Here is an 18,965-nt window from a genome sequence, read left to right on the forward strand (position 1 = left end):
CAGATGAACTGTCTGGTCCTCGCTGAGGTTGGCCAGGGGCCCTGTTGCTTTCACAGCCATGTGGAAACGCGCGGAAAAGTGGAACAGGTTCTAAAGAGCGAAGCAGGCCGCAAGCTAAAGCCAAGCAGGCTTACGAAGCCGTTTGGGGATAGCTTCGGAAAAGTTTCGTGCTTTTTGCTTCTCGTGTGCCCGCTGCTTTACACACAATGTGAGTACAAATACGTCAACCCTGCTTACAACAGTCAAGCGGCGTAATCACGCGACACCGTCGAAGACTGTTCTTTAGGTTATACGTTATATGTCGACGAAGCGGTAGCCAGAGGAAGATCGTTTACCAAAGTAAACAAAAATGTATTTTTCATCCTGTGCGGGATCTGCTTAATTACTATATCCCCCAAGACAGACGTAAGTGCATGGCTGGTCTTCTGGGCTGCCATGCCATGTCATGTCTATCCATGTACTCTCTGCAACGACCGGTACCAGTCAAAGGACAAATAAATGAATCATTATAAAATGTATCAATAAGATACACTTATTAATTGTAGTTATAAGTATCGTAGGGTCATATTAGCATACACAAGTACGAACAGAGAGAAAAGTGCGAGAGGCTACCTATATATGTGACAGTAATAATATAGTGTAATTATAGCATTCTCTGGCACGCGTTGCCGACATATTTAACTACTCGGACACCATCTTTGACTGGACATTTCGCTGGATACCAACACTCATGCTGTATGGAAAAAGGCTCAACAGCAGGCCTCATATACTTCTTTGGAAGCTGAAATCTTTCTATCTCCCAGAGAATTTGTTAAGCTATTTTATAAACCTGATATATAGAGGGTGCACTGTCCTTCTCGCTCATCTGTTTTACCAGTGAAGAGCAAGAACAGTTGATATTGTGTTGTATACAACTGTCAAACAGTTATTGGCACGGTCCATGCAGCATGACCTCCAGACTCTGTATAGCATACAGACTCTCTCAAAGGTGTCTGCAGTTTTAAGTGATGATAGACTTATTCCATCGAGAGAGTTTCATCAGCTTTCATCAGGCTGCTGAATCTATGTGCCTTCATGCAGGACCAACAGACTGAGGCTGTCCTTTGTTGCTTCGTCTGTTTGACTTCTCAGAGTGCTGCCTTGAGTGAATAAATAAGTCTTATTTTATCCTGTCATATTTCTCGTCACAGGACACTGTCATTGGACTAATTTACCATCCTTATTCAGCCATTATAGTTTCAACAGTAAACAAGTTTGTCTAATTTCCGAAAGGATGTGGTTGTATTATTTTCACAATCATGTCGCCAAAAGTAGTGCAGGGAAGTTTAGTTGGTCACCCGTCACCACGGATACTCACAGGGAGGAGGACCTTAATACACATACCAGGCACAAAATGATGTTGTTACACTTTAACCAGCTGCAGATTTTTGAGAACTATATACGATCACTCTTAGAATAACTTTTACAAAGACTACGGTAACAGAAAATATCGAAAGTGAAACTTTGTGAACTGCATTGCTGGATTAACTCACGCCCTCAGATTCTGGGAAATGAGAGGCGATGAAGAAAGATTAATTGCTTCCGTATAGTAACTAACTCGCAATCTGTGAACGAGCTCATGAAGGAAATGTTTGTGGTATGAATGGTGGATTTTCCGTCAGGTTTCTGTACGCGTTGCAGCCTCTCCCACATCCGTGGTCGCCGGTCATGATGATGGACATCAAGCTGCTCGCCTGCCTCCTGTCTCAAGTCTCATGGCTGGTGCCGTCTGAGCGTGAGTATGCGCTCCGGCAATTACATTTCACCTCAATGTTTCTTTTTTTTTTTCTCTGTTTTCGTTTTCTCGTTCCTGCAATTTCACAAGATTTTCAGTTAGTTCTCTGCCATACGTCTCTCGTTTCTCCCTTCAAAGAAAACTCACTTCAGCAGCGTTTTTGAGAACTGAGCTTGAACAGGTGGAAAGTTGCTAAAACTAGTGAATGTGAACTCGGCAGACACACACGCAAGCATGTCTGGTGTCCGGCATTTACTTTATGAATCAGTTTCTTTCAGGTTCACAACAGCTAGCCAGCCGGGGATATCAAGCGAATGGAGTAGACACCACCCTAGTACTTTTTCAGGTATGTATGATGTAAGCGAAAACCTGTGTGTGTTACGCATGAGGGTCTTTTCGGTGTTTTTTTTCTTCTCTCAGAAAGGTGAGTCTAGGATACATGACATCCAACTGCTAGTCAATAAAACTTTCATTTTCCAATTCTATTTCGAGGTGAAGAAAGACATTTCCGGTAAAGTATTAACAATTTCTCCTAAACAAAGTTTAGCGGTTCCTTATACTCTGGTGACGTTTGCAGATGTGGACAATCCAGAAGCCGGGGCCCAAGCTATGTACATCAGGCTCACCTTGGATTATGTCACACTTGCAGTCGTTGTCTTTCTAGCGGCCATTATGGCACCATCATTGATATATTACATCAAAGGTAAGTTATGTATGTGCTATTTTTTGTTTCGTTCGACACTGCGACTGTTTGTCCGTTTATTTTTTTATCCTCTTCTTTCTTTGTGTTTGTTGTGCCTGCATGCTTACAAAGTCGGATTCCAGTGCACTTGCTTCCAAACTAGTTGAGCCGTTCATGAGCAGAGCATCGGGACCATCTGTTTAAACGATCGCTCATAATGCCATTAGCACCAGCAGCATGTTGTTTCAGTTCTTCCGATGATAAACAGCTTCTCACAGAAGATTGCGTTTTATTAAAGCAGTTCCGTGACACACGAAAGATGGACCTGAGGTAAACGAAGGTTTTAACACCTCATTCATTGCGACCATAAGGTCACAGGAATACCTTCAAAGGATGCTAAAAGGCGAGAACAAGCAACCGGAAATGATTGCAAACCGAGAGTGAAAGTTATCCACCAAGATATTCGCCACGATTTTCATCCTTCTGTCATGAACCGATTTACTACCAACAAAGGTGACGTTCAGTGTGCGTGTGTGTGCCTGTGTGTGTGTGTAGAAATGCTTTCATTGGGGGGAAATAAACCAGAAATCATTCTCTCCCTTTGCTCCCTCCCCCAACCTAGCTCACTTTAAGAAGAAGAGATACAATTTACTGTCTGTAGCTCATATTATGTTATATTTGTCAACAGAAAGTTGTCGGTTCGAGGCCCTTAAAGGTTTGTCATTGGGAACCTGTTCATCAGGGTAGGTAGGTACAAGGTAGCGGAATAAGAGGGGTGAGCTCAGTTTATTCATATCATATAGTTGACATAGTGAGGGATTTTATAGTTCAAGGGACCACCTGGTGTCGACTTTTACCTACTCCCACTCACTATGTTTCAGTTTTTCGCTTGCAACGTTGGCAACGATTTTTGTCGGTTGGCGGCCTGTTACTGAGCCAGGCGCACATTCACGATCAGATAAGACATTTTGTGTGTCACCTTTCGAACACTAGTCTTGCGTTTTAATTTCAGTCTTATCTCATTCAGAAGGCCGACCTCAGGATAAGGACTCACAGTCACATTATGATAAAATACCGAGAGACGCAGAATGAACCCCAGTAAAAATGAACCCTCCGAACTGTGTTAATTGTCATTACGACTTAACCTTGTTAAAAAAAAAAAATGAAAAAAAAAAAAAAATCGTGTTCAATTAAACCTCGAAGGAAGGAGGTCTATGGACTAAAACAGAAAGATGGCAAGAGGAGATAAACTACTTCCCAATTTGTCCTTTTCTCAGTCGATTTTTCTCCTCTCTTTTTCTCTGTGCGCGTTCATGATAACGCGATTTTCACGAATCAGGAAAGGAAAAATGAAATATGTAGACTACAATGCTGCAGTAACATCAACCATAGAGAAGTAAAGAACATTTTGATGTCAGGGGGATCAGTCTGTTATCTACCTACCCTTATCTCAATATACAATTCAATCTGTGTAACATTATTGCATCTCTCGAAAATCTTCCCGCCTTCCATCCAATGGAAGCACTTTGAATAAAAGACACTGGCTCTGAATTTTAATAATTTAAGTGAATGCAGGGCATCGATTATCTTCCTTCAGCTCGCCGAACTTTCTCGACTAAAAACGACGTGTCACAGGCGGGGAGTTGTCGATTCCTTGCAGCTGGTCACCACTCCGGTCTTCTTGCTTCGAATGAGGGTGGGCGAGTCTTTTCAGATCCGTTGTTTGTCTGTACCCCATGTTTTATTTGTGCTTCAATAGCGGATGACGGTTGCGGAAGTTGGATTGTGATTCATGAGAACTTAGAACATCAACAACTTTGGGCTGTAGACAGAAACAGCTCTATTAATGAAGTAGTAAAAGCTGGATTGTGTGTTGTAAGAATAGTTCTAAGACATTAACTCGTCAAAAAACTAATCTAATTAATTAATTTGAGAGTTTGTGTGTGTTTGTGAGCAAGCTTTTTTTTTTTTAATACAAGAAAGAGCATTTCCACGCCAGTTTTTGCCATAGAAAAAAGAAAAAAGGTTTTAGCTGTTAGTGAGCATGGAACAAACGAAAGAGTTCATTAAACATAGATAACTTTGTGCTAAATGCAATTTGCCATTGCATGAGACAAGCACCTATATATGTAGCTATACAGACAAATCTGTTAGTTGTCCACGACCGTAGCAGCTTAGAGCAGAGGTAGTATATCAAAAGAAGACTGCACAATTATTTCGATGAAGCCGATGCCCCTGTGTGAGGTCAGGGCGGCCAGCGACCCGCAAGCTGTTTTCGTGACGTGTATATTTTCAAGAAGTGTTGCAGTACACAAGTTGGTGTCAACACAAAAGTGAAATATTAATCGCGAATGCAGATGTTTAGAATACCGATGGCAGTAGACTGCCAGTTTGTCTAATATTTAGACGGATAGAACCAAAAGAACTGCAAATCAGGACAGACTCATAGCCATAGAATGGTTAAACCGTACAGTCTTCTAATCGTGTGGTGGTGTTTTCTGCTGGACCCACCAGTCACATCTACTGAGGTAAGTATTTCGACTTTTTTCTGTTGCGTAGTCGTATACAACATATTCACTAGACTTTGTAGCAGTCGCTGAAAAAAACCTATCTTCACACTGCTTACATTGTTTAAACTGGATCGACTATGACCGTTGCTGCTTATCTGTCACACGTAATGAAGTTTTTATTTCATGCATTTGGTACAACTCTATGTGTTCTTTAGATACAGTAACTGACCAGATTCTTACACACCTGTAATGATGATAGGATTACTCCAACTACATCAGGATAAATGTTCTGATCCGTGCAGACATGCACACACGTCTAAACAATTTTTACAATTTGTCCACAGATCATGACTAATTCACCCATGTAGACACACAAGCATCCACGTATACAAGCTTTCTATTGATTCTTTTACAGATGACTTGTTTCTGTTTTCTGTAGCGTATCGATGTCTACATCTATATATGTACTTTACTTTCAGCAAGCCGACTACGCTGAGCTGTCTTCACCCCCTATAGAGATACATGGACTCACTGGTTTGAAGGTTGAATTTTCATGCACAGATCCAGACAAAGTTGTTGGTGTGACTCTTTCAGTTTCCACACCCCTCGACAAAGTCGGGGAGTACAGCAGACATTTCTACTGTGCTTGGCGCTGTGGCAGCCATCAGGATGCCGGTCGACGGATGCGGCGAATAAGATTGAATCTTTCAGACGACATAGGATTTCGACCATCTTTGTTCAATCCAAACGCTACGGTAGTGGTAGCCGCAAAACTGTTCACGTGGATCATCGATGAAGCAACATGGTCCAAAGCAGACACGGATGACAGGAGGGACATTTACAAACGGGCTTTGACCAGGAAAGCCTACATCGTGCGAATCTCTGCTCCGTATTCACGTCCACACAAGAGGTTTCCCATGAGCTGTGTCCCGTGGTTCTGGCACCACGTCCAGAAAAATTGGCACTTCACCGATTTAAGGACATGTCCAGTGGAACAACGTGAGTTTGATGCATTTGGACATTTACATTACAATAATAACAAATTTAAATGGCATATTTACTTTTGTTGTCAAAATATCATCCTTTCCTTTAGCTAAGATATCAGACGACAATTAAACGCACTGTCACCTTTTTTTCTTTTTGTTAACAATCATGTATTTTCTTCAAACCGAAGCTGTATATATCAAATTAAACGATCTCTCTCTATATATATATATTTTCCTCAGCCACTACGTATATATATATTATTGGAGTGAAATGTTGGAGAGCTATTTTAAAGAGTTTCAAAACCACTATGTTTGTATAAAAGATAATTGAAAATATATATATGTATATTAACAGATCAATTTCCTTATAACATCATTTTCGTTCATAATAACAGTTTTACGCTTATTATCACACACACAGAGACTGTGTATCTGCTGAGGTACCCAGCAGTGCTTAGCGGTCTTACCTACGGAATTTCCAGGGACCTCAAGCCCTACTCAGACACCTTACTGGAAACAGAGCGTCGCAGAGCCTTTCTGTCGCCAAGGTTGATGGTCTTCTTCAAACTTATTCAACTTAAAGCTAAACTTCTGTAACAGTCATATGCTCACATATACGTAGAGTGTGATTGGTATTTGTATTTCAGTTTGCTTACTTGGACTTATTACAGCACGGAGACTTTTTGGTCAATACTTTTGCGGTAATGAAAACACTTTAATGTGCTGAGAGAATAAATAAAATGGGATATATGTATGTGTGTGTGTGTGAGAGAATGTGTGTGTGCATGCATTCTTAATTGCTTTACAGTGTTAGATGGGTCATTTCAATCACTTTGTGCTGAATAAATATAGAGAAATGTGATATATTTATGAACGTTTTTTCTTTTGCTATTAATAGTTTCTCTGTGGAACTATGGGTCTACATTATTGACTACTGTCCTAAAGCGCACTTAAATCAGGCACAGGCATGTGCCATCTTTGTCCACATTACCTGGCTTGGATATCATATGACACCAGCCCTTCTGGTGGATACAGAAGGTGAACAAATTGCAGTATGAGATACATGTTTAACTAGTAGTTTTTCATTTCCTAAATTTTGTTTTAGCTGGTATAGAGTAATTTATATTTTCATTTTATATTGAACTTTGCCTTCTGAATAAGGGATCAGCATGAAAATATTACAGACAGGTAAATGGGACAATGTGGACTGACAAATTTTCAGATAAAGATAACCTGACAATGCTATTCTTAGACATATGGTGCTATGCATATGGTTACATATGGTTACAATTTTTGGCAGGCAAAATGCAAGTGGAAGTACAAGGCCCAGAAATTTACACTGCACATAAGACAGCACAGAGTCTTCCCCGGAACCAGTGGGTTCGAATACTATTGACATTGAAGCACAGAGAGGTCAGTAGCTCTATTGATGGAGAAAGGGGGAGGGGTGGACAGGCCAGATGGGAGTGGAGGAACAATTAAGGAGCTAGGAGAGCGAGGCAAAGTGTTTACGTTGCTTTAATACACATATGTTGTTATATCTAGAGAATAAAGTTGAGGAGCCATGAAAAATAAACCATGAATGCTTGATAATCTTTTGGCATTATAAGTTATTTGATGACTGGTTCTGCATCCTTTCAGTGGTCCCTTCAATGGAGTTACGGTAAACATCACAACCTGACAAATTCTGCATTCATGACGTATGTGTTTCTCTCTGAATTCATCTTAGTTTATTATTGTAATTACATTTTAAAATGTCAACACAAACATGTAAGAGTATTTAATAGTCATTTTACCGTGCTTTAAAAAATAAAAGTCACTATCAAACCATTTTTTGAAAAAAAAAAGAATTAGCACAGATTAAACCGAATTGAGTTTTACTGCTGTAAAATAATAAATATGAAACAAAGTATTAATATTTGTAGGACATATTTCTGATTCCTGAGACATTTTTGTGACCACATTTCTCTTTTAAAACTTACATAAAAAAATTACAAAGCTCCATGTATTTGTACATGTGTGTGTGTGCAGATATGATCTTGACATTGCTTATGACGACACAGATGGACAATTCATTCTAGGAGGTGTGGACCCTGCATTGGGCAGTTTTCGTGGATACTTGGGACAAGTTAAACTTTATCGAGGACGTGCACTCACTTTAGATGAGGTATTAATTGGTTGTGGTCATAGACAACAGGCATTTATTAATTTTTTTGATCGTACTTAATTTTTACCCCATTTTTGTTGTTGTCAGATCATTTCATTTTAGGGTGAAAGCATAACTTCTAATAAATATCCAATCATCTGTTTACCTGAAGCGTTCTCAGCATTTATTTTTTCTGTTGTTCTTTAAGTTACTGGTCAGTTACTGTATCAACTTTATTGGATTATTTCAGAGCAGAATGATCAGGTTTATTACAATATGTTCCCTTCTGTTACAGCTGTCTCTCCCTGATCCTGACCACCCAATGTTTCAGCTGCAACTGTCAGAGAAAGAGGCCAGCTGCCAGAGGTTTTTGTCATGGATGTCCAATACAATGTCATACTATGCACACAAAGCTGTGTTGCGAAAGCAAAAATGTTAGTGTGTATCCTGGATGTGTGTATATATATATGGGTGTGTGCGTGTGTGTGAAACATATATATGCATCTGTGTTAAATTTTGTTGCTCTTGTTTATGTAGATCTATAATAGTGTGTTTGTGTTTCTGTGGAGTAGTGAGAGTGTATTAATATATAAATTTATATCAAATTTTATATTATTAATGTTGGTATATTTTGAACTTAGCATAGTTAGCCCACTTGTGGTGACTGTAATTTAACTGTTGACATAAGGTTTAAAATTGTGGATGGAGATATGAGCTTCTCAGCTTCATTAATCCAGACATATTTCAGAGTGCTGCCAGTCAAGTCTTCTCATTTTTTGCAGTTTGCAATTTCTTGGGTTTATTCTTGCACTGCCTGTATTATGAGGAGTTGTGGGTGTGGGCGTTATGAATCTTGCTGTGATACCACAACATAATCATATGTTTTGCATGTGGAATAAAGTTTATTTTTTGACAGCAATTATTATGTTGACCCAAATGGAAACTACAATTGTTAGCATTAAGTTCCTAAGAAGAAATTGAAAAGCTATATACTGTGTGATTCTTATTTCTTCATTTTCATGCTCATGTTCACAAATTTTATTTGTGTTGCTTTCTGTTCTGCTAGTTATTCCTAAGTTTGTTGCTTACTGCACTTTTATATTATCTGTCTATCTTAATCATTTTATATTGACATTTGTGCATTTTTGTTTTATGGAGTCACTTCATTAATTTCTTTGCATGAATATTTATTATTTACAATGACAGATGTTTGTCCATATTCCTATAAATGGGTTGTGATCGGCAAAGCCAGTGACGTACGATTAACATCATGTCCTCAACGTATGGAGCACACACAGTGGGATCACCGGCATGTAGCTAGACTAATGCGCCCTCTTGCCAGACTTGATCAACAGCTCACTGTTCATGACAAAATCCACTTTGCACAAGTCCTGATGAAAGTTGTCACTGATTCTGTTGTGAGAAGATTTTTATGCATTATTCTTTTTCTGATTTCGCTCACCCATTCTACACATTGACATCCACACAAAAACAGAAAATAATAAAATTTGTATAAAAATGCATAGCAAATAATGTTATGGAGTACTGCACATTCATGTTAAAAATACTTTTGCAAAATGTGTTCAACATTCATGCATTTCAGATATGTATTAAAATATGTTGTTTGAGGATTAAAAAAACTACCATCACATTGTTTGCAGAAACTACGAGGGCTTGAGAATATGCACAAAAATCTTCCTCTCCTGAACCAAGCCACATGTTTGGGGAGCACTGATGCAATGTTTACACTTGCTGTATTTCTGAACAATGGCTTAGGTACTACAGTGCAAGAGACAGAGGTTAGTTCTGTGGGTGCAACTAATAAAAGTGCTACAAGTTTTGCACATGGTAATAATGAAAACCAGCAAAATTTAGGTTAAGTCTTGTGAGAAAAAGTGATGCTTTTGGGGCTAATCATTGAATTCATTTTGAGAGAGAGGGGTCAGATCCATTTCTTATATAAAAAAGCTTTTGTCATAAATTGCAGAGTACTGTATTTCTCATGCTGGGGACCCTGAACCAGCACAGATTGTCTACCCTTGCCTTAGGGCATCGCCACATGATGGGGATCGATGGTGTTCCCTATGACTGCAGTGCAGCCTACAGTAAATATCACTGACTCAAATTATCTGCATTTCTTGTTTTCCTATTAGCCTGTGCTGTTACCACGGATATATATATATGTTTGTGCTGTTACTGTAATGAATATGCATTTATGATATGTACTTTTGAGTCGGGGATATTTTTACACATGATCTATGTTTGATTTTGAGGGGTTTAAAATAAACTTTTTTGTGCAATATATGTTTAGAAGATGTTTAACATAAAACTAGTTTTAATGAGAAAAAAATTACATGCATTCAAATTTCCCTTTTCTTTTATTTTTCTTTTATAGTCTAATTGGTTTAGATTAATAAAAGTGATGTAAAAATATAACTCGATCAGTACTCCTAACTTGTGCCTTTCAAATAAACTGTTGGAGTTGAAATGTTTGAATGCTGTTGAAACTTATAAAGCATGCACTTGATACATATATAAACTATTCGATTTAAAGTAATTTTGTGACCTACTGACCTAGACCTTACAGAGGCCTATAGACATCTGCTTTAGTAATTTTCTGTTTAATTTTCTCCATCATGTTCTGGTTATTTACAGTGTACTATAAGTTTGTTGGTGACACCACTCGAGATGACAGAGAAACTCACAAAGAAGAGGAGGTATGATTCCTTGCATTGGAAAACAATTGTTGACATTGCTTATATTTTAGTATGATGTACCCTTTATATAGCCTTGATTTTGTGTGGATGTTGTGTAAATATATAGGGCATAAATAATAAATGCATATTTTTATGCATAGGGAGTTGGTTGCATTATAACACATGGGAATTTATTCACTTTCAAAAAATCTTTTTAATGGGAAATTCTTTCATTTTCATACAGTTTTGTAATTTTCTATGACCTATCCCAGGTTGCCACAGAAATGGTGCGTCTAATAGACGAGGTGGCAATGGAGCAACAAACAGATGAGAATGGTGATCTCTTCTTGTGGCTGAAACATCAGGCACAGAAAGGAGTTCAGTCTGCACAGGTAAGTCTGTCATATTTTTAGTTTTCTATTTTTAATGTCTTTAAGTCTTTTTTCGTAAAAAAATTATACATTAGAGAATTTGAACAGTATATTAGAAATGCATAATTAGACCATATTCACATACACTTGTTAGGTGTCTTTTCGTCTGTCTGCTTCACTCTTAGCCAATTACAAGGATGTGTCTATGAGTTTTAAAATGATGACAGTGATGACAAATATGTGCTCCACTGTTTTTTTAATTATAAATAGCTGTGAGAAGACTGGACACCAGGATTGATACTAGTCATTATGATAACAAGCAATGATCTTGTTTTAAAAACTTTTATCACAATGATAGTTGCAAATGGGCCATCTGCTGTTCTGGGGATCACAAGGTGTACGAAGAAACTTACAGGCAGCTCGAGAAATGTTTCAGCAGGGTGCAGAACAAGGAGACCCAAACTCTATCTACAATCTAGGATTAATGGAGTTTCATGTAAGATTGCTAATACAACTGTTTACAATTGCATGTGTCTTCATATCTGGAAATGCTCCTTTTATAAATGTCTCCAATGTCTGCAAACTAACATAATTTTATGTTGACATTTTCTAAGAAATATTACTCTTCAATTTTAGGGTACATTTTTTAGTTTTTGTTGTTTTAAAGTGATTTGCATGAGTTTTATTAAGAGTAACTAATTCCCCTTGTGACTTACCTATGCATTCCTGCTCGAGACATACATTTTTAACATGCACGGAGAGAAATTAAATCTGCAAAGTCATGTTGGAATATAGAAACATTTACATTGCGAAAGCCAGTGGGGGATCTAGAAGTACGTCTGTAAATCCATGACATCACACTTCTAACTGTGCAATTGGTTGGGGGCGGGGGGTACAGGTTGTTTTTCACTAACCACCAATGGGAATCAATGGCAAGGCACAAAAATAAGTATTATCACATGGCAGTGTTATATATATTTTTTTCTGAATTGATGTTCCGGGGTTTAAAGTCAGTTTAAATTACAATTCACAAATATCCCGAGATAGCAGGTACTGGACTAAATGATTTTGGTTAAGAACTACTGATTGCTGCACCTTAATTGTCTGCTTTAATTATAAGAGCAAATCTTTATAATTTTGGGGGGCTGAACTAATTGTATTCAAATAACTAAAACATAGAGATATTGATATTGTGTTGCAACTACTTAAGTAAAACTAGGCTAAAGTAAAATTAAGAGTGAATCTTTACTGCTGCTTTGGAATTTATTGTTTCAGGGTAAAGCTGGCACCGAGAAAAATGAAACAGCTGGCCATGAAAAGATTAAAACGGCTGCTGAGAAGGTTATGATTAATGCATCTCTATAGACTGCCTGCCTTTTAGAATGAAGAAACCGATCAAGTTAAGCATTCTGTAATTCTTAACATTATTCTGCTCCATTATGCAATGTTATGTGGAATGCAAATTCTCAATCATAGCAGCTGTACTTTGCAGATGTGGACCATAGAACTGTTTGTATATTCAGATGTTGCAAATTTTCTGTTCTTGTAGGGTCTTCCTCATGCTGTAGGTGCTCTTGGGTGGATTGCCCTGGAGAAAGAAAGAAACTACTCTAAGGCAGCAGCCTATTTTGAAGAGTCTTACAACACTGGCCATATGGATGCTGGCTACTACCTTGGCCATATGTACCAATATGGCATTTATCCAAATAAATCGCAAGACTTATGTGAGTACCTAATGAAAACATTTATAGCTACTGTCTGCATTTAGAGAAACTGGTGACCTGTATCATTATATTTAAATGTTACTTATAAAGTATTTTGCCTTGACATTATAAATCCTAGTTCTATGGATATGTTTGACAAATTGATGCTGCTAAACCAAAAATATTTCAGTTTATATTTAAGCAATCAACTGGAAGTGTAGAACATCCAGGTAACATTGTAAACATATAACTACTGAATGATAGCTATGGCTCATAGGTTTGTCTGACTTAGGTGATATATAAATGTAAAACAATCTGAGTTATTTGTCACACTTTGAAGAATAAGTTAATTTAAGATACTCGCCATCACATTCCTTCAAACAATGAAACTTTGAAATGTTAAATCCAAATGTTTGCTGTATGCTTGAAAATAAAATTAAGGTTGTAACCTTTCAGCCTTTACCTGTTTCTTAGGATGCAGCTGTGAACTACTATCTGTGGTCAGCACTTCGTGGACACCTAAATGCTGCTCTGTTATATGCTCATATGAGGACAAGAGGGACACCAAACTTGCCAAGAAGCATAGCTGAGGCAAGCGAGTATGTATTTTTTTTCTTGCCCTTACACTAATAGAAAGAACTATAAATTTGCCCCTATTATTTTCTTTTGAGTCATAACTGATAACATCATTGGTATAGTAGGGTTATTCAGATTATTCTACCACACAACACACCCTCCCTCACACTTCATGGAGATAAATTGAGGACAGCTGCATTGTGTTTAATTACAATTTATTGTGGTGATCCCTTCCTCTGCTGCCTGCTGCCACCACAATAAACTTTCATTCTTCAATGCAAGTGAAGAAATCTGTACAAGACTTACAGAACAACCAAAGTCCTGGCCCAATCACTACTCTGGCTGGCATGCAAAAAAAAAAAAAAAATGGAAACAATATATAAAGGTTTGAGAATACAGCAGGCAGACATAAAAGTTAAATGTCAGTCTCATCATAATGCATTTACCTTTTCATACTAGATAGACTAACCTAATTTTTTAAAATGATCTTTTATCTTTTATGCAGGTGGGTAAGGTTTATTGCAGAGAAGAATTCTGTGGTGGGAAGTTTGCTAAGGTCAGGGCTGCATGCGTACAGACAAGGGGATGTGTAAGCAAAAAGTGCTTGTTTGTATTGTGACTTATTCTCTTATCACAGTTTCTAATATTATTTACAAGCGGCATATTAATCTGTTGGTCAGGAGAATTACATGAAATAATGTGCTTTGTAGTAATGATATTAAATTTGATTCAGTGATTTGAAAGATTATTGTTTAAGATAATAAAGAAAAATTGCTGCACTTGTGGTAGAGGACAATCATATTACATATTTATTATCTATTGAGAGTATCTGAGCAAACTGTAAATTTGATTAGTGTAAAGACCAATGCAGTGTTTCCTGTATGCTTCGGGAAAGAAAACTTTTTCTGGTAATCATGCCTGAAGATGACTTGCTGATGTATGCATAGCCATGGCAGTGTTTTACTACATGATGGCAGCAGAGTCTGGTCCAGAGGTAGCAAGCTTTAATTTGGCCTGGTTGTGCGAGGAGAACAAGGTAGGATCGAGTGCATCGATCTACATTTGAGTGTTCTGAGTATGGAACATATTTTTACAAAATAAAGAAGCTAGACTTAAGGAATAGGGAAGGAAATATGTTCTTTCACTCTACAGGTATCTCTTATGCACATAGTCAAAAATGGTGTTCTCAGTAACTGAGAAAGAAACTTGAACTAGAAAGAGTTGAAATAGACAGATAAGGACATAAATATGTTGAAGAAATTAAGAATATCCTAATTCATTTCATTTTATAATGCTAAGAGTGTTTTATGCACTATAGTACAAAATAAGTAATGCATTTAAAATGTTATCATGTCAGATGATATATGCAGAAGATGAATATTTTTCATGTAACTTATGTTAAGGAGGGCGTAACATCTACGTTTAGCAAGGAATGCCAGTGGAGACATTATAACCTTAGTGTCCACCGGGAACCTCAGTTTGTTGATCCATATTGTAAGTATGATGCTCAGTTTTCATAGAAAAATATACTTTTGTCCACGTCTTGCAGTTTCTTTGCAGTGTGCACAGTTATTACTATTTATCAGTGTAAGTTCTTTAACAAGCAGTTAAAAAGATATGCATCTTCCAGACAGACATTTCTCTTGCATATACCAATATGTAGATGATTTCCTGCATAATCCATGGATATGTGGTCCAACTTTATGGAGCCGGCAGTGACATAGTCTTAGCTCAGCAGCATTCCACCCTGCAACTAATCCTGTTTCTTGTCCAACATTCTCCTTGCAGGAAATGGTTACTGTTCAGATAATAAAAATAACATCTTCAGTAAAATTACTGTCAGATGGGACACCTGGTTAAGAATAGTCTACATTTAAAATTCTCTGCCTCTTCCCCACTTATTTTCTTGCATTTATTACACCCTCTACCTCCCTCCCTCAATACACACAGAGGCTCTCTTTTCTTTTTTCTTTCCCTTTGGCCTCTCTCACACTCTTACTATGCACATTCACACACTCCTGACTTTGTTTATCTGTCTCCACTTTTTTTTCCTTGGGTATAGCATTAAAGCTTTATATATTTTGCAGCTTATATCAAGATGGGAGATTACTACTGGTTTGGATGTGAAGGAATTAGAAATATTTCGAAGGCTGCAGCTTATTATTCAGCAGCTGCTGTTAAACAGGATCCACATGTAAGCTAGCATTTCTCTAAAGCTTGTACTTTTTATACCATGAACTTATTTTCAAAATTATGCTCGAGACAATGGTTTGTAATCTGTGGTTCCTATGTGCAAGTTTAAGACCTTTTTCAAAGTTAAAAAAAATCTTGTTGAACTCCTACATTGCATGCAGATTTTATAAACATGTTTTTCTAACAAGCATAGTTTCTTGAATATTTCTGTCAAAGGCACTGTTTAATCTTGCCTTTATGGTGGAAGAAAGAGCAGACATTCCAGATTCTGTGTGGGAGCAGTTAAACATTCCACATCGTATTCGTCACAACAATGTGTCCATTCTCATGGAGCTCTATGAAAGGTTCCTTATTCTTTTATGTATTCATGTGATGATTGTGTGTGCATGAATGAGCATTCTTATATGCATTTGTGTGAATGCATGCACATTCTAAAATGCTGATCTGCTCGATCTGCTTTAATTTGTTAATCAGATACTTTATCAACTACCAACTTTCACAACACCAACAGATTATTGATCGTTCAAATAGTCTAAATCCAGTGCTATAATGAAAGGAATGATGAAAGTTCAAAACAAAATGGGGAAGAATGAATGAAAGAAAAATGTTTATGTTTAGAAGACTAGATTGTTTTCATTTTGGTATCAGAAAGTCAAAATGTGTTATTTATTAAAACGCTATCTTATCTTCTTGCTGCATACAACAACTTGCCACTCATCGTGTGTTAATACATTTAATTTGAACAGATGTCGAGAATCAAGCAAGAGTGAAGCGTTTATCCCATGCTCTCTAGCACTATATCGTGTGTGGGCTGTTGATCTTTGGACAAGGTATCACATATGGATGAAGGTAATTTGCACACTCCTTATGATATAAAGTAAAAAAATCACCATAATTGATCAGACACTCACAAAGATTCATTTCCACTGTTACCATTAATTTTATTTTTTTGACTATCCTATGAGAAGTGCATTCAAACTGTATCTCATGAAGATGCTATACCAAGCGAATCTAAAATTTGACAATAGAAATCAGAAGGATACTTCAAATTAATATTTTTCATTTATTCCATATGTATAGGAGTCTATGAAGAAAATATATCATTATATGAAATATCTTTGTTTTGTTTCAGCTGCCAATGTATGCAGGCATCTTTGTGGCTATTTTTGGCACCGCATACTTAATACACAGGTGTATGGTTCGTCAGAATCCATTGGATGAGGATATGTTGCAGTTATAAGTTTTGCAAATGTCACTAAAAATCATTAACTGATCGAGTGGCATTTTCATGGAGAACCTTTTTTCACTGAGGAACTTAATGCAACTGATAAAAATGTTCCTGTGAATTAGCCTTCCTTGTGAGTTTTGAACAAATCCATTATACGATAATTTTAAAACAGTTGGCAAAATATGATATTCCTCTAATGATAATGTTTCATATTTTGACATTAATGAAATCTGTAAATGATCACATCTCTCTTGCATTCTTAGAGTTATGACCCCTGCCAACATTTAAATCACCAAACCATGCATTAGCCTTTTAACCAAAAGCAATAAAAACACTTAGAGATAAAACTATAGGATAAACAATTAATTTAGTGCTAGATTTAGCTTGCCGAACAGTACATGATTTGAAGTGGTTATAAATATTGTGTACTGCATTTCAATTTTATCTTTTTCTCATTTCATCACTATGCATTTAGTGCACATAACTTTAGTCACATGGATTTCAAAGTGTTTTTAGTTTTTTCCTTTATTTATTACAAGAAAATGTGTACTTGTACATGCTGCCTTATTTTTATTATGCTTGCCAAATTGCTATCCATGAGTTGTCACTTTAATGTCATTGTTAAAGCTTTATTACATTTTAATAAACATATTTCAACATCTCACCAGCTTTTCAACTCTTTTCTGATTTAAAAAAAGCAACTATAGCCTTCTGTGTATAAATAAAGATCACCCTGTGATATTGTTTATTGTTATTGTACAAGGCATCACAGAAGCTCCTTTAAAACAAAATTTCACAGTTTTTGATGCATATATATATGAAAAAATGATTACTACTAATGTAGTCACAGACTATATATAACACAAAAAATATTACAATAATAATTTGTAAATTGCATACTCACACTTCTAAGGACCAGAAATTAAAAAAGTTTGAAATGATGAGTTCAGCGCCATATAGTGTTTTACACTGCAACTTCAAGAAACACAAAATTAAACTGATTAGCTTTGTAAAGTTTGTTTTATTCTATTTATAGAGACTTAAATATATTAATGGTAAGATAAATTGTGCATATATAAAAGATTGGCAACAGACGGCATAAAAGATGAAGATAAATAAATTTTTATGTATATTACCTATATTTATCTGTAAGTTTATTCAGTTCTTGTTTCTTAACTACTGTTTAATGAAATTTCAGCTATAATATTGCATATCTGCATGAAAGTATCATATATAAATTCGACATACGATATACAGCAGTTATGGTGTTTTAAGCTGAGTGAAGACAATGACAGATCGAAATATATACCATGGATGTATTAGGGAATCTTTTTCCACCCTTCCCTTGCGATCTAAAAACAATTAAAAGTGCAATGACAAGGAATCTTTGTTCCAGCAGTTCTAATATCTAATTAAGTTTTCTCACTTTTGTAAGACTTCAGAATTTAGTTGCAAGTAAAAAATGTTCCACATTGCTCCGTGTTTCCCATGGTGGTGATGACTGTCAACTTCTCCTATGAGGATGGACTCACTTCAATGCAAATTACTGCAGATTGGCTGCACAGATAAATGTTTCTGCAAATCATTGCAAAATGACAGGTTAACAAAAACCTGCTAAGATGTCGATCACTGTCGCCTGAAGTTTGTTTTTATCTTCTTGCTTGCTACTCAAACCTCTTGTAATTAAAGTATTTCCTCATACTTATTTTTTTCGTTTAAAAAGCTAAATTATACTTCAAATGATATGAAAGAGTGCAGTTAAAGATATTTTATTCAGTGTTCCATAGTAGCTATAAAACATATAGTGGATGCAAGATATTACCATTGGCCTATATTAGCGTAGATGTAAGTCAGCTACATTAATGGTATCAGATTAATATAAGGCTTAATATTAATTAATCGTGGCGATATTACACCTGTGGACAGGGGACATCACTCTCACCATCAGGATGTACAAGGAGACGCTAGTTGACAACTGAAAAGTTTTTCTTCTACGTTACACAAAATTTCAGGTAAATATAAATCGAATGCCTGGAAAAGAATACATTTAAAATAATTTTCGAAGTGAGTTGACAGTCCTCGGTTTACCCTCGTGACATC

At 36.6% G+C, this 18,965-nt stretch overlaps 2 protein-coding genes and 1 long non-coding RNA gene across 7 annotated transcripts; 2 read left to right on the forward strand and 1 right to left on the reverse strand.

Annotated features, from left to right (window-relative positions):
- The first annotated feature begins 47 nt into the window (after nt 1-47).
- On the forward strand, nt 48-14,108 carry LOC112568257 (protein sel-1 homolog 3-like). Of its 5 annotated transcripts, none has more exons than XM_025245458.1 (21): nt 48-208; nt 1,662-1,774; nt 2,053-2,120; nt 2,352-4,984; nt 5,446-5,965; nt 6,374-6,500; nt 6,851-6,990; nt 7,253-7,365; nt 7,594-7,652; nt 7,984-8,119; nt 8,394-8,532; nt 9,305-9,516; nt 9,760-9,897; nt 10,086-10,203; nt 10,754-10,815; nt 11,067-11,186; nt 11,524-11,661; nt 12,441-12,506; nt 12,715-12,889; nt 13,325-13,467; nt 13,950-14,108. In XM_025245458.1, exons 4-20 carry the CDS (start codon nt 4,913-4,915, stop codon nt 13,456-13,458), a joined length of 2,469 nt encoding a protein of 822 aa, XP_025101243.1. In that variant the 5' UTR covers nt 48-208; nt 1,662-1,774; nt 2,053-2,120; nt 2,352-4,912; the 3' UTR covers nt 13,459-13,467; nt 13,950-14,108. The 5 variants fall into 5 exon arrangements, with proteins under 5 accessions (XP_025101243.1, XP_025101244.1, XP_025101247.1 ...); XM_025245459.1 differs by lacking the exon at nt 48-208 and having other exon boundaries at nt 1,184-1,774; nt 2,352-2,477; nt 3,145-4,984; XM_025245460.1 differs by lacking the exons at nt 48-208; nt 13,950-14,108 and having other exon boundaries at nt 1,186-1,774; nt 13,343-13,470.
- On the reverse strand, nt 12,578-18,867 carry LOC112568289. The gene is made up of 3 exons (XR_003100050.1): nt 17,770-18,867; nt 15,098-15,242; nt 12,578-12,753 (listed from the first exon to the last, which is right to left on the reverse strand). It is a non-coding gene; the product is annotated as an uncharacterized LOC112568289 (long non-coding RNA).
- Nucleotides 14,195-17,530, forward strand: LOC112568282 (protein sel-1 homolog 3-like). Its single transcript, XM_025245522.1, has 6 exons — nt 14,195-14,480; nt 14,848-14,938; nt 15,532-15,638; nt 15,854-15,981; nt 16,384-16,486; nt 16,770-17,530. The coding sequence occupies exons 1-6, from the start codon at nt 14,394-14,396 to the stop codon at nt 16,875-16,877; spliced, it is 624 nt and encodes a 207-aa protein (XP_025101307.1). The 5' UTR covers nt 14,195-14,393; the 3' UTR covers nt 16,878-17,530.
- Nucleotides 18,868-18,965: the final 98 nt, after the last annotated feature.

This window comes from Pomacea canaliculata, linkage group LG7 (assembly GCF_003073045.1).
Source record: "Pomacea canaliculata isolate SZHN2017 linkage group LG7, ASM307304v1, whole genome shotgun sequence".
Lineage (NCBI taxonomy): Eukaryota > Metazoa > Mollusca > Gastropoda > Architaenioglossa > Ampullariidae > Pomacea > Pomacea canaliculata.

Coding starts and splice junctions, on each gene's coding strand:
- LOC112568257 (XM_025245458.1), top strand. CDS start 4,913: ATGGTTAAACCGTACAGTCTTCTAATCGTGTGGTGGTGTTTTCTGCTG. Junction 7,653..7,983: donor ACAAATTCTGCATTCATGAC/GTATGTGTTTCT, acceptor GTGTGTGTGCAG/ATATGATCTTGACATTGCTT. Junction 11,187..11,523: donor AAGGAGTTCAGTCTGCACAG/GTAAGTCTGTCA, acceptor TCACAATGATAG/TTGCAAATGGGCCATCTGCT.
- LOC112568282 (XM_025245522.1), top strand. CDS start 14,394: ATGGCAGTGTTTTACTACATGATGGCAGCAGAGTCTGGTCCAGAGGTA. Junction 14,481..14,847: donor GGTTGTGCGAGGAGAACAAG/GTAGGATCGAGT, acceptor ACTTATGTTAAG/GAGGGCGTAACATCTACGTT. Junction 15,982..16,383: donor CTCATGGAGCTCTATGAAAG/GTTCCTTATTCT, acceptor TAATTTGAACAG/ATGTCGAGAATCAAGCAAGA.